This window comes from Sarcophilus harrisii, chromosome 3 (assembly GCF_902635505.1).
Source record: "Sarcophilus harrisii chromosome 3, mSarHar1.11, whole genome shotgun sequence".
Lineage (NCBI taxonomy): Eukaryota > Metazoa > Chordata > Mammalia > Dasyuromorphia > Dasyuridae > Sarcophilus > Sarcophilus harrisii.
In genome coordinates, this window is record NC_045428.1 from 437,030,507 (window position 1) to 437,044,763 (window position 14,257).

The following is a 14,257-nucleotide window of genomic DNA, read 5'->3' on the forward strand; positions in this document are numbered from 1 at the left end:
AACTCCCCTGGAATCAAATTGTTTATCATTAGTATAGATCACTGCATGTGCCTAATGACTGTTTCTCTGAACCAAAATAATATTAGGTGAGGCATATCTGGAATTTAGCTATATACTCAGATAATCATTATCTTCTAGCTGCTAATCATTCAATGAACAAGTCTCTAGGCTCTCACTTCTTAAGATTTCTCATTTTTAGCTCTAGTCAAAGAATCAATCTAGAAACACTATCTTATAGTTTTAAGTTATTCAAGACTAATACATAAAATAATCCATTAGATAAGCAAAAACTCATTGAATTAGATGCAATTAAAAAAAATTCTAAACCATACTGTTACCTGCCCTCGATCTTCCCTACAATAAAGGCAAAGTCTTTACTACTCTGGTGAACAACATTTTTAAAGGCTTCTGATGCTTGTTCTATATATTAACTAAAATTCTACTAAACTATAATTTTGGTGTAATTTCTACTTCATTTTGTAACAAAATTTCAAAATACCACCTATAAATGCAAATTCCTCTTTTTCTATTAAATAATTTCAGATATTTTATGGTAATTGTTAGTAGGAAGGTAGCTGGATGCTTTCAAAATAGAAAGTTATCTTTCTAAAGTCTACTAATAAAGTATACGTTCGCATAAAAGAAAATCTAATTGAAAAAGAAAGTCAACTAACTTTAGTAATGAAATCCTTGTTCTGTTGTACAAAAAAAAAGAATACTATCATTGTTTATATATACTTGGGGGTAGTCTTGCCTCTATTCTTAAAACTCTAGCTTTTTCCTTAAGAACAAATAACATCTCACATTTATATAGTACTTTTATGTTTATGGTATTCACTCTCCTCCCCCCCCCCCCAAAAAGCCCTACGAGCTAGTAAATATAAGTATTATTTGCATGATTTTACAACTGAGTAAACAAAATAGCAAAAGAATCATGACTTATTGTGACTTGCCTAAAGTCATGTAATTAATAAATTTCCTTGGGAAAAAAGTCAAGGAAAATATCTTAATTAGAAGACCTGAAGACATGTACACAACAACAGCTATGTGCCTCTAAAAGAAAATTAATTTAATTAAATGAATTTTGTTCAAAAGATTTTAAAACAATTCCTCCACTGCTATTGTTTCTTATGAGAATTGTTTAAACTTTACTTAGTCCAATGATTTCTTTTCTTAAAAAAGATAGGCAGAAAACAAAATGACAGCTAATATAATAGTAGCATATCCTATTTATATATTCAATTTTAAAGGGCCTTTAATTTGCTATCAACTCAAAATCAAAGCATATAGGTTGCCAAACTTTTACTTCTTTACATTTAAAACAGAAAATAAGCCCATGTTTTTTTTTAATAATGGAAAAATTTAAATCCTTCATTTCCATTTTGACAATAAAACTTAAAAAAAGAAGAACAATAAAAGAAAATTCCCATTCTCTAATTTTTGGTATATTTCACTAAAAGTGAAAGGTTAAATTCAAGTGTACATTTCCATACTATTACAAAATACATCAGATGAAAAGACATTGTTTTAGCTTGTATGAAGTTGACTAAAAAAGTAAGTACAACTTTTTAAAGATATATATATAATGAACATGTCAATTTCAATACATTTTAGTTAAAGAATCAATGAATAAGCTATGACTAAATTTCTGACAAGTGAAATTCAATCGTCATTTAGAAGACTGAAGAATGCCATAAGAAGACAGAAATAATCTCTAATAATCTCTAGCAAACTGATTCAAGTATCAGTACTAAGTACAGAATAATTTTTTTTTTTAAATGCACTAAACTGCATCTTCTGTATGACCCTGATCTTGCACCTTCAAATCACCACCGTTTCCATACCCTGAAAGATAATATTGTGAGTTAAGATTTTAGTTGATGACAAAACTATTTATGAAAGTATAGCTTTGGGAAGCAGGATAAAATTTGCTCTTATTTTTAGATAAGCCATTTAAATCCAAGGAGTAATGTATCAATGGAACCTGATATTCAATTCAATTTTTTTATTTTTTGTGCAAGGCACTGAGGTTAATACAAAAATAATTGGCAAACTTTCACTTCCCTAAAGGAGCTTACAATGTAGTAGGAGGAAAAAATAAGATGTACACAAATAAATACAAAGTGATATGTAAAATGCATTAAAAATACAAAATAATATAATATATTCATTATATTAATAATTTTAGAGAAATGTCAGTTTAGTTTATTATCATGTGAATAGGGAAAAATTCTTAAAATGATTGTTATAATTGCCCATGTTTGTGAAAATTGCCCCCTCTATTTAAGGTATTACTTAGCTATTTATTTTGGTCTGTCTCTGATGGCTTTAGGGTATCTTTATCCATTCATGAAAAGTGTCAATATATTAAGTTTTAAGTCGCCTAAGACAACTTTGTACCTTCCAAAACAGCTTTAAATGTCATTTTTAAATTGGCTTTGCTGAAATATCCTCCTAACATCAGAAAGCTAGGTAAATATAAAAGTCTTTATGTATCTTCTAATTAAAAGATATTCTTATTAACATCTCCTTCAGCATTTTCACCTAAATATTCAAAAGAAATTAATGCTATAAACAATGAACAAAAAACAGACATACTTCTTTGAAGCAAAAAACTGAAAACTATTTTTCAGTCCCCAACTTCCAAACCTGACTTCTCTACCCTCTACAAAAAAATTAAGGGAAGAAAGTTTTAAAATCTAAGCCCAGGACCACTGTTTGTCTTATTACTGAAAAGTGATAAATATGTCAATATTCATTTTAAACAGGCCATATTTTACATGCTTAATATTCTTTTAAAATTTCTTAAGAAGAAATGTTATTATTATTCATTTCTTCTTTAAATCTATTCTTTCCCTACTTCCTAATTTCCTGGGTAGAAGATGAGAAAATCAGAAAGAAATAATAAAAACAGTCAGAGACAGACACAGAGACAGAGGCAAAGATGGGGTGGGGAAGGAAGGAATGGGGGAGAGAGAAAGGAAAAGAAGAGAAGAGGAGAAGGAAAAAGAGAGAGAGGCAGAGAAGAGGGGAAGGAAGGAAGAGGGAGGGAAGGAAGGAGGAAGGGAGGAAGGAAACTCAGTGAGTTCTACAGTAATCTTATTAACCACCTTCTAAGAAACTTAGAAATAATAATCCATTTTTCCAAATATTCTAGCAGTTTTTCCTCTTAGAAATATTCATATTAAAACTGAGTGGAAGTTATATCAGTTTCAAACCCAGTACAAAACAAGAAATATTGTATTAATTTAAACTAAAACATAAAAAATTATTTAAAATATTAAAAATTAGTTTCAAATGTCAAAATAGCTTTGTGATGGTATTAGATACCCATATGTAATAATATAGATTGAAATTCCAAAATTACAATATAGTATAGCATTTCTAAGACACAAGTAGATTAAGGGGGAAAAAATTGATTTTTGTGCTTTAAGGGGTATCTCATTCATTAAAGCGACATAAATGTTTGGATTGTGCAATTGAATTTTAGTGTTGTGTATGTTTTACCTGCACTTCCAATTCTGAAGCACAAATTTTATAATATCAAAGATATACCATTTTCCTCCTAAATTTTTGGCTTCAGTAATTAAATATAGTGTTTAGAAAGCTCATATTTGCAACTAATATAGCTTCTCAACTTACCTGGTGCTAGTCCAGCAGCAGCAGGACTTCCCACAGATGGGTGAGAAAACAAGGCTTGAGAGAAGGCAGACATATTTGACTGGGACAGGTTACTCAGCCTGGAGGTTGATCCTCCTTTAGGAATAAATTCACTTGCAGTAGGATTTGGTGTCTATTTAAAAATCAAATATAATAAGTTAACACTCCATATTTATTGACAACAATTATAAAAAATAGCCATTATTTCACAGTTTTAGAGATGTTTTACTTTTTTATTTGTCATTGAAAAAAAAGTTTTAGCAACTTATTTTTATAAACAATGAACAATAATTTGCAAAGCTTTAATCATTTAAGAGAAAACTTAGTAGTCTTACTTGAGGATTTTAATAATTATTTGCAATATTTAAAGCTCAAGGACAATTTTTTTCCCTTTACAATGAAATAAATGATTTCCAAACTACTAACTCTTACAATGATTACCAGACTCTACTAACATTTTAGAGAGAAGTAGGAGGTTGAACTACTTCAAAATTAAACAAATTTCAAGATTATGCCATTAAAAACCACTTTCTACTATAAACTATGTATTTACCTTTATTTAGAATTGTAAAACCTCCTTCCTTCAATACAGTAAAACGTTTCCTAAAGATTACGGTGACATATTATGCACACAATGAAAGCCAAAAAATATTTTAAAACCAAGCACATGGAATGAAAGTTGACCCTGGGTACAGGAATAGCAAACTGAAAACATTTCTTTACCAAAAATGCAATACTAATATTTAGCATCCCTTTAATAAGGCTCAACAAAAATAAAAAGTACAATAACTACTTATAGAGTTAATAAGCATAATATCAGCTAGTCTTAAGTAAAACAAAATTACATTTGTGGAACTAAGAAAAATTTCAAAAGACTCTAAATAGTGAAGGGTTTTTTTTGTTTGTTTGTTTTTGGCCTACATTGAGACAAATGTATATCCTTTCATCTTTTTCTACTTTTAAGACATACATCTTTATTTGCAACCACCTATTTGGCATGAAATGTTTGTTCAATTTGCACAGTCCATCACAGGATCACAGACCAAGTAAATCTTTTTTGATAAAGTTGATAACTATCATTCATAAAAATATTTGCTTAATACATATTAAATTTTTTAAATTTTCTGCAAAATTTACTGCTACAAAATCCAGAATAACGTAAATGTTAAATGATTCATTTTAAACTATATTATTCAACATAAAATTAACTTTAACAAAGCTGCGATGTGATCAGCAAAATGTGGCATAGGTTACTTTATTAAGTAAATCATGAAAGCAACTATTAAGTGACAAATTAAGTTATTTTAAAACTTAAGGAATTTCTAAAAATCAGAATATTAAAAAATATTAATTGCAAGGAAACCAGAACAGTATAAACAAAGGATTAATAAGAAATCTAACAAAAACTTGTCATATTAAGTACAAAGAAAACACGATTTAATTTATTATTTATTAAGAGGACAGAATTATGATCCAATAAGCTCTCCTAACATTAAATTATAAGTTTCTTAGGTTTAAAAAAGAAATATTAGGAAGAAGAATATTCTGAGGAAAAAATCATGGAACATAATTTGTATAGTCAGCAAATTCCATGTTAAAGGTGATGATATCTCTTGGATTAGAGTCATGTACAACTGGAGGTGAGAGGAAAAGTTAAATTAAATCACTTGTGTAAAACAGACTATATTATGTATATGTATATATCTCCTATAACAAACCATTTTGAAAGAATTCATTCTCCACACAAAAAAAGATTACATGTAATAAAGGGCAATTCCCAACCCATTAGTCACAGGAATTTCAGATAACAATTACTAGGTCAAGAGAAATTACTTTTACTAAGTAAGGCAGCAAGGCATAAGATAGCATTTTCTTAATTAAAAAAAATTTTTCCTATGAGAAAATATATACAGACTATACCCCAAGTCTGTAGAATACAGTATAAACTAGAATACTTTATGATGCAGAATTACTTAACAATCAGGAAAATAAATTATAAACAAGACGTACAAGAACTATATAATGAAATTGGAATACAAAAGACAAAGTAAAGACTTATGACATTCTAACCTGAAGAAAGCACTCAAAACAACAGGAATCATATCTTACATCAAAAGAGTATAGATTAATCATTTTGGGGAGAGAAGGTACTAGAAAAGAAGAAAGATTATGGCCAACAACTTAACCGTGAGAGCAACAAGAATAAATTCATATTGATAGAATTAGTCAACAGTTTACAATGCATTTTTTCCACAATAGGCCTACAAAGATAATACCATAAGCAGCTTTAGTTCCATTTCATAGATAAGGAGAAAAGCTCAGAAAAATTTAAATGACTTCCATATGGTCACAGATCATTGTCAAAGCTAAGATTCAAAACTGATATTTTAAATTAGTAACTAGGGCTCAGTACTACCAATACATTGCACTGCCTCTCAGTGCTACAAATTAACAGATTTATGATTTTATATGCATGTTATATTTTTCCTGTGAGACAGATATTGTCATGTTTGTGTTTTGATTTTCACAGTGTAAAAAAAAGACGTAATCTTTGTCTCTGCAAAAGTAAGAATGATAAGTCTGGCCTGATATGTTCCTTGAGATACACTGATAACAAGACAGGAACTGTAAAATTCACCCCAAAAAATTTAAATCAGAAAAAATATCATCCTAATCAACTCTGCAGAATAGAATATCTTTACTAAGAGGCCACTATGTACAACTAAATCCAGTAAGATTTATCAAATAGCTAATACATAAGTTAATGAGCAACAGTTTTACCCTGTGTTCAACAAATTTTTAGACAAAAAAAGTAAATTTAACAATATGAAGAAGGAAAAGCAATTAATAATGAGAACAAAGAAAAACCTTTATTGGAAGATGTCCCTAGAGAAGAGTCTTAAAGAAAGTTAAGGATTAGGAGAAAGAAGAGAAAAGAGAATTTATTCCAAGAATGGGGACTGTGCCAAGGCACGGAAACTGGAAAAGGTATATTCAAATTCCTAAAATTAACAGGGAATTATACAAAATTCTTGAGTAGGGTAGTAATACAGTCAGACATATGCTTTAGGAAGGTAATTTTTGCAACTACAGGGAAAAAGCATTAGAAGCAAGTGAACCAATCATAAGGCTCCTATAAAACTCTATGTGACAAATTTTAAGAATGTGGATTATACAGGTGGGTTATAAGAATAAAAAGTAGAAAGATAAGGGGTTATTTTATGTTTTATTTTTATATACACAGCATCCAGGGTATAAATTTGTACATAACAGACACTTAAAATACTTATCTGATTGGACTAAAATAAGCAAATGGATGTAGGAAATACTATGTAGCCTAAAATTAACAAGAATAAAAAGACTAAAATTGGAGAAAGGGAGCCATGGGGGTAAAGTAAAAAATCAAGTTTAACTCATCTTAAAAGACAGCGATACCCTCATAGTGGTACCTAAAGAAAACAAAATAGAGTTGTTTGGAAAAGTAAAATGTTTTGTTTTGTTTGGAGGGGAAAGAAGAATAGTTTCATTTTTGGACCTGCTGAACTTCTGAAGACGCCTGCAAGGCAGACTGCTGCTGCTGCTGCTAATATCTTCCACTCAGAAATTACCTTTAACCTTCTCTATAGATATCTCTTATGTACTTACTTACATGCTATCTTCACCCCATAAGAATGTGACTTCTAAGAGGATAGACGCTTTTTTTTTTACCTTTACTTGTAACTCCATTGCCTAACACAGAGCAAAGTTAATCACCAACTATTCCAGACCCTACCTTTTTTAGCAGAGAGATTGTTTTTCCCTTTCTTTGTCTCCCCAGTGCTTAGAATAAGACCTGGGAAATAATAAGTGCTTAATAAATGTTATCTGACAAAAATTTGTCCACTAAATGTCATAAGAAATAAGGTTGGATATAGAAATTTAGTAGTCAGATTGCTCTGTGGGAATTAATAAAATCACCAAATAAAAGTGCAGAATCTTGTGGAAAGAGAAGGCTATGGAAAGCCTTACATAAATAAAGATGAAGAATTACTTTTTCCCCAGTCATGGGAAATAACTTCTCAGAATACATGAAAAGGGGATGAGGTGGTGGTGGAATGATGGCAAGTTTATAGATATCTGTTCCAGGTTAATTGAAACAAATTAAGAATTCCAGGATTAAAAATGTTTGTACTTGATCAATTAAGTAGATCTTAAAAGCCTTGATTAAAGAAGTTGCACAGCTGGACACACAACATGAAAGATTATTTTGGCAAGTATTATTAGTTTGTGGAACATGGATAAGCATAAAGAATCTGGAAGCAGAGACATATAGAGGCTAACAGTTCAGTGAAAGGATGATAAGGGTCCAAACTACAGCAGTAAATATACAATTAGAGGGAAATGGAAAACAGATTTACTTTAGGAAGACAGAAAGGAAATTGGGGCTTGGTAAGTGAAAGGATACAAGGATGAAAAAGAGGAAAATATCATGACTATTCAAAGATTATAAATAGAAAGGAAAATAGTAGTCTTAAATACAGTGAAGTTCTAAGGTGGTAAGGATTACACAGTTTATAACAAAAAATGATCAAATGCAGAACCTCAATTTATGAGACATTAAGGTTGGATACAAAAATCTGATTGTCACTGTTGACCTTTGAAAGAAGTTTCAATACAGTGGTGGGGATCAAAATCAGACTATAGTGATGTATAACTTTTCAATAGGTTTAATATATAAGAAATTTTGGGAAAGATTAGGTCATAAGAAAGCTTTCCCCCTCCATTTTTTTCTAATAGACATGAGAAATGGTAAAAAGAATAATTGAAACTACATTAAAGAAGATCATTAGAGAGATGTTCTGGAAAATGCTGGAGGTAATAGAATCAAAGCTATTGATAAAAAGGTGAGCCTTACATAGAACAGGGTTACCTTTTCTGAGAAAGGTAAAAAGCAAGATAAATTTTCTTATTAAATAATTTATTTTATAGAGCAGTACTATAATGAATTTGAAGTACTTATTCTTAAATAGTAGTTTCTTCTTATCTCTCTCCTAGAGTAAGCCTTCTAATTTTTTTCTCCTTGCCTCAGGTCTCTCACAATTCCAGTCCATCCTACACAATGTTGTAAAGTAATAAAATGCCACTCTCTTATCCCAATTTTAGTAGCTCCCCATTGTTTCTAGGATCAAATTTAAATTGTTTAGCTTTTAAAGGCCTTCAAAACTCTTTCCCAACCTATCTTTCCAAACTCATTAAACATTTCTCCCTTTACTATCTCCTATGACTAAGCCAGGCTGGCTTTTATTCCTCATGCATAATGTGTCATCTTCTATTTTAATTAACCATTAAGGAGCTTTCTTGAGTAAGCTTGATCTAAACTGTTGTCTTTTCATATGTTTCTTCCACAGTTCTCATTTCTTTTTAAAAAATCATGTTTTGCTTGTTTTTTAAACTCTTCTTTTATCTCTTCAAGGAATTCTAACTGGACTTGTGCCCAAGATGCTTTTTTTCTTTCTAGTTTTGTTTGGAAATGTTTTCAAGTCTTTCTCTTCTCTTGGTATCTTAGTATCTTGAGCTTTCCTTCTTGTTAGGATAGCTTTTTATGGTGGGATTATTTTTTTGTTTGCTCATTCTTAACATGACACTTCTTGACTTTGGACTTGATGTTAGGATGAGGCTATCTCCACTTTTAGAAGGGATATTTAGGATTTAGGTGAACCATATGTCATCTTTTGCCTTGCTGCTTTCATAGCTCAGACTGGGAACAGGTAAACTTCCCCACACACACAAACTTTCAGTTTTCCCAGGTCTGTCTGATACAGGGTTAAAGTCTGATCACTGTCCTAATGATCTGAGTTCAACCAAATTTCTGACCCAGGTTTGGGTCTATTAGCCTGTTCCCTAGTTGAAAGTTTCAGTAGACTACTTACACAGTCACTGAAAAGTTCTATGAAATCAAAATGAACGAAGTTTCCTTTGACCTATAATTACTGCCCTGGTTTTTTCACCAAGGATTTTAGCTTGAGCTGGAGCCTAGAACTGAATCACTTCTGAGTTCCTGGGATGAGAACCACATTGTTATTGTTTCCTTCTGACCTTATTCATTGCTTAGAACACAGGTATGGGCCAGTACTGCTAGTAATGACTGATCCTCTCCATCACCTCTAAGTGCAATTCCCTCTTCGTTAGCTACCCCGGATCTGTCATATGGAAATGGCTGGTGGACTTAACAACCAGATGACACCCATTCTTGAACCCCATGCTATTTCTGAAATTTCTGAAATTCCTGAAATCTCTTGCTATCTTGATGTCCAGTTCGGGTCTATAAGCCAAAAAAAGTTCTATACATGACTTATTATTCCTAGCCAGACCCAAAGTCCAGACCTCTCCCTCTCTATTTCTAAGATGCTCTGGACTCCCCCCACCCCCCCCAAATAAAAAAGACAGTGACCTCTTTTTGGTTTTACTAATCAGAATTTGGTCTACTGTATTTTCTACATCTTTGTAAAGGGAGTGTCCTGAGAGCTGTGATTCTTTCTGCTATATTGTCATCCTAACTATTCCTTAGTTTCCCTGTCTGGATTTTTATGACACGATTTCCTCCTTCTCTTTTTCTTAGTCTCCTGAGGTCTTGTCATTTCTATTACCACAACATCTCTTGTATACATCCCCTCCTCTCCGTGTACAACGCCACCTCTCTAATTCAGGTCCTTGTTTTCTCTCACATGGACAATTATAGCATTCTATTTGGCCTCCCTCCTTCAAGTCTCTTTCTCTCTCCATTCCCATCGATTCTACAAATATCTATACCAAAGTGGTTTTCTTAAGGTGCATGTCTGATTGCACTATCCCACCTCTATTCAAACTTTAGTGGCTCTCTATTGCCTTTAGGAATTCAACCATACTGGCCGAGGATATGGGCTGTACCACACCCATAACACTCCAAATTCTGGTCTTTGCACCATCTGTTCTTTATGTCTAGAATTCACTTCCTTCTTATTTCTTCCTCTTGGAATATCTGATTTCCTTAAACATTCATGTGAAATATCATTTTTTAAATAAAGAATGGTACCCCTAGTTGCTGTTATATCTAACCTGCCCACCCATTCAAAACAGTCTGCTATGTTTGCTATTGAGGGATATATATTCTATATATTTACATGTTGTCTCCCATATTGCAACATAAGGTTAATGAGGGCAGAGACCATATCTTTTTTTTTCATGGAGTGAAAGATAAAGATTGTTTCCATAGCTGGTATTTTACAGGGCCCTGATTTGTAGAGTAAGCACTTGTAAATGCTTGCTAACCAGCAGAAACCAATGATTGTTGAAAAATATATAATTTTTAAATTTGCTGTGCCTAAAACAAAAAAAAAAAAATATTGTTACTATGGCTCAAGGAAAAATTGTGAAGAGTTTAACCAAACACATATACACACACACAAGCAGCACTATAATGAGTACCAATTGCAAAAGGATTGCTATTACTAAGCAATCTAAAAAAGATGATAATTTAATTAATCTATAAATATGGCTTAAAATTCAGATTGAAAAAATAGTTTAAAATGACAAAGAAATAGTAAACTGCTGAAAATATACCTCCATACAAAGTGATAGGTAAATTGGAAGAAAAAACCTGAATATACTAAATTGATTACTCTAAAGCAAACTAAAGTTTTAACAGACTATCTTTATCAAATACAGACTATCTTTATCAAATGAGTTTTTATTAATTTCTGGGACAAAATTTTCTAAGAACACGAGGGAATAAAGTAAAAAAAAAAAAAAAAAAGAAAAAAAAAAGGCTAATTTTTTATTCCATAGAGGGGGAAAAAATCCATAGAGAATAAAAGGGCAAGACAATTACAGAATTCCAAAAAAATATACAATATGCATGTATAATATGGTCTATAATATAGCTTCTTTCCCAATTGCCCAATCTTAATCTCATGATACATTTTAAATCTTTCTATAAAATAAACTTAAATTATATTTTAAGGTTTGTCTCACTATTAACATTAAAAGGCCAGAATTTAAAACAACCTTAAAGGACTAAACTATGCCAACCAGGGGCAGGTAGGTGGTGCAGTGGGTAGAGCACCAGCCCTGAAGTCAGGAGGATTTGAGTTCAAATCTGGATTCAGACACTTAGCATTTACTAGCTGTGTGACCCTGGGCAAGTCACTTGACTCCAACTGTCTCAGTAAAAAAATTAAATTAAAAAATAAACTATACCAAACAATACAATGCATTACCATAAGAGAAAGAATAGGAGGAAGATTTTTATCTCAAAGTAAAATCAGAATAATATTTTTACATCACTTCATGTATCTAATCATTCTAATATCAGCATGGTTCTCACAGGAAACAAATGAAGTTCTTTTTAATTTCTTTTTCCATAGATAAACATCTCGGTCTATTTACAATCCATTTACACATTTTTTTATGTTTGACTCCTAATATGGCTCCTTTTACCTGCTAATAATTAACCAAATTTTTTTTCCTAAGAAAATTTAACACTTTTTCTGCCTAGCTAATCCAGGTTCAGATAAAATGTTAATTCCATGCCTGGATTACAACACTCAATCTTACCATATAATTGTAAAAAATATGAACACATTTCTTAAAATCACCTTGCTATCTTCAAAACCAAGATGGTTCAAGATCAATCAGACAATTTACCTACCATCAATGAAATCATGATGTTCAATGGAGCTGTCAAAGGATTTAAACTTGGTACAATGGAAATAGTGGTAGATTTGGAGATAAATAATCGGCCTCAAACTATCTACTATTTAGTACCTATGCAACCTTATACAAATTGTACAAATAACTTTCTAAACCTTAGATGCCACATAAAAATTAAGAGAATTGGACTAGTTGATTCTGAAAGTTTCTTTCAGATCTCAATTAATGCTCCTAAAGGGTAATTTCTGGTGATAAAATTATCCTGTTTATAACTGAGGAGGTTACTTTAAAATAAACATAATTTTAAGAGGTTATTTACTATATATTTACAATTGTACACTAATTTAGCTGTAATCAAGTAAAATAATTAAATTCATTCACACAAACTTCCAACTTTGTACTTTTTAAAAAATTTATCTTTGCTATAATCACTTCTTTTTCATGATTAGTTCACAAGATTTTGACACATACTTTAAATTCATCATGAAAGTACACTTTTTTAATCATACTGGATATTAAGCATATCTCTGATGAAAAATACCTTTATCTGAGATCAGTCTTAACTAAAGCTTACTGGATTTAAAAGGGGCTTAAATAAGGTAATGTCCCAGGCCATTGAAATATATTTAATGCCATCTCTACAATAAATTTCTTAAATTTTCATGATGTGTAGGATGCCGCAAGAACTGTTGGTTGCTGTATAACATATCCATTTGGGAATTTTGGAAATTCCATAACAATTTGCTTCTTTGCATGTAAATATATTATCATTCTCCTCATAAGAATGGGCATAAAAATTACAGGCCCATTGAAAATATAATTTAATCCCCAAACATCTTTTAGGATAGATGTTTTATAGTCTGATGAAGACACTTTGCTCTTAGAGACTCACCTGAACTTCTTTCAAAAGTGATGTGGGTTTAACTTTTAATTAAAATGGATTTCTTCAGTAAATTCTACTCTTTTCCAATCTTCAGAATTCTATTCTTTATATTGCCAGTATATATTATCTTGCCAATAATAAGTATTTTTTCTTCATTGCAATGGTTAGCAGCTTAAAAAAAAAAAAAAGTGGTCTTACTGTGCTTCTTAGTCTGTAATATACAGTAAAGGAATCAACAAAAACTCCTTATGCTGGCAGATCCCTTTGAGAGTCCTAGCTGCTTTTCTGAAGAATTCTGAAGTAACTGTTTTGCCAGTTCCTGGACCAATGTTTTTTGCTTTTGATTGAACTTTCCTTGGTGCTTTGATGTAATTCATTCTATTTCACCATAGACTTAAATGTAAATATTTTAACTATCCCATATCAACAACCACTTCAATATCTCTAATAGTCACTCTCTTTAAGAGATTTCACATACGTCCTTGGAATAAATATTCATTCTTAAAAACTAAGAATTTAAAACATAACAAGAACAATGAAATGTGTATGACAGTAAATCCAACATTCAACTCGTAGAAAACTAAAGGTTTCATCCAGTTTCATCTAGTGAAAGCCAGTCACCCTGTGTCACTTTGGTAGCAAGAGGAACACTTATGTATGATCAGTGCTATCACAAACTTAAACATCAAAATTACTGCTTTTCCCAGGTAATTTATTGTACTTGGATCTGTGGCAATCCATGTGATTAGTTCTCCCTCCAATGATACAAATTGTAATCCAGTCATACCTTTCCAACCTGAGGGATTCTTGTCAACATTCTCTTGTAAATATTCTATAAAGGATGGTATGGGTCTTCCTCTAGACCAAGTTAGCAAACTATGGCTCCAGGGCTAAATAGGACTTACCACAGGCCTATGAGATAAGAATGGGTTTTTACTTTTAAATCCACCAAAATTTTATTTAAAAAAAAAAGTAAAATTTCTTAGCTCATGGGCTGGATTTGGCCCACAGGCTATATATAGTTTTCTGACCCCTAATCTAGACCTC

General features: G+C 31.4%; 1 protein-coding gene across 1 annotated transcript in view; it reads right to left on the minus strand.

Moving 5' to 3' along the window:
- PAN3 (poly(A) specific ribonuclease subunit PAN3) overlaps window positions 1–14,257 on the minus strand; it is a 128,622-nt gene that overhangs the window by 63,563 nt on the left and 50,802 nt on the right. The window contains 1 exon segment of the mRNA XM_031961360.1: window positions 3,643–3,793. Coding sequence (XP_031817220.1) covers window positions 3,643–3,793 — 151 coding nt within the window.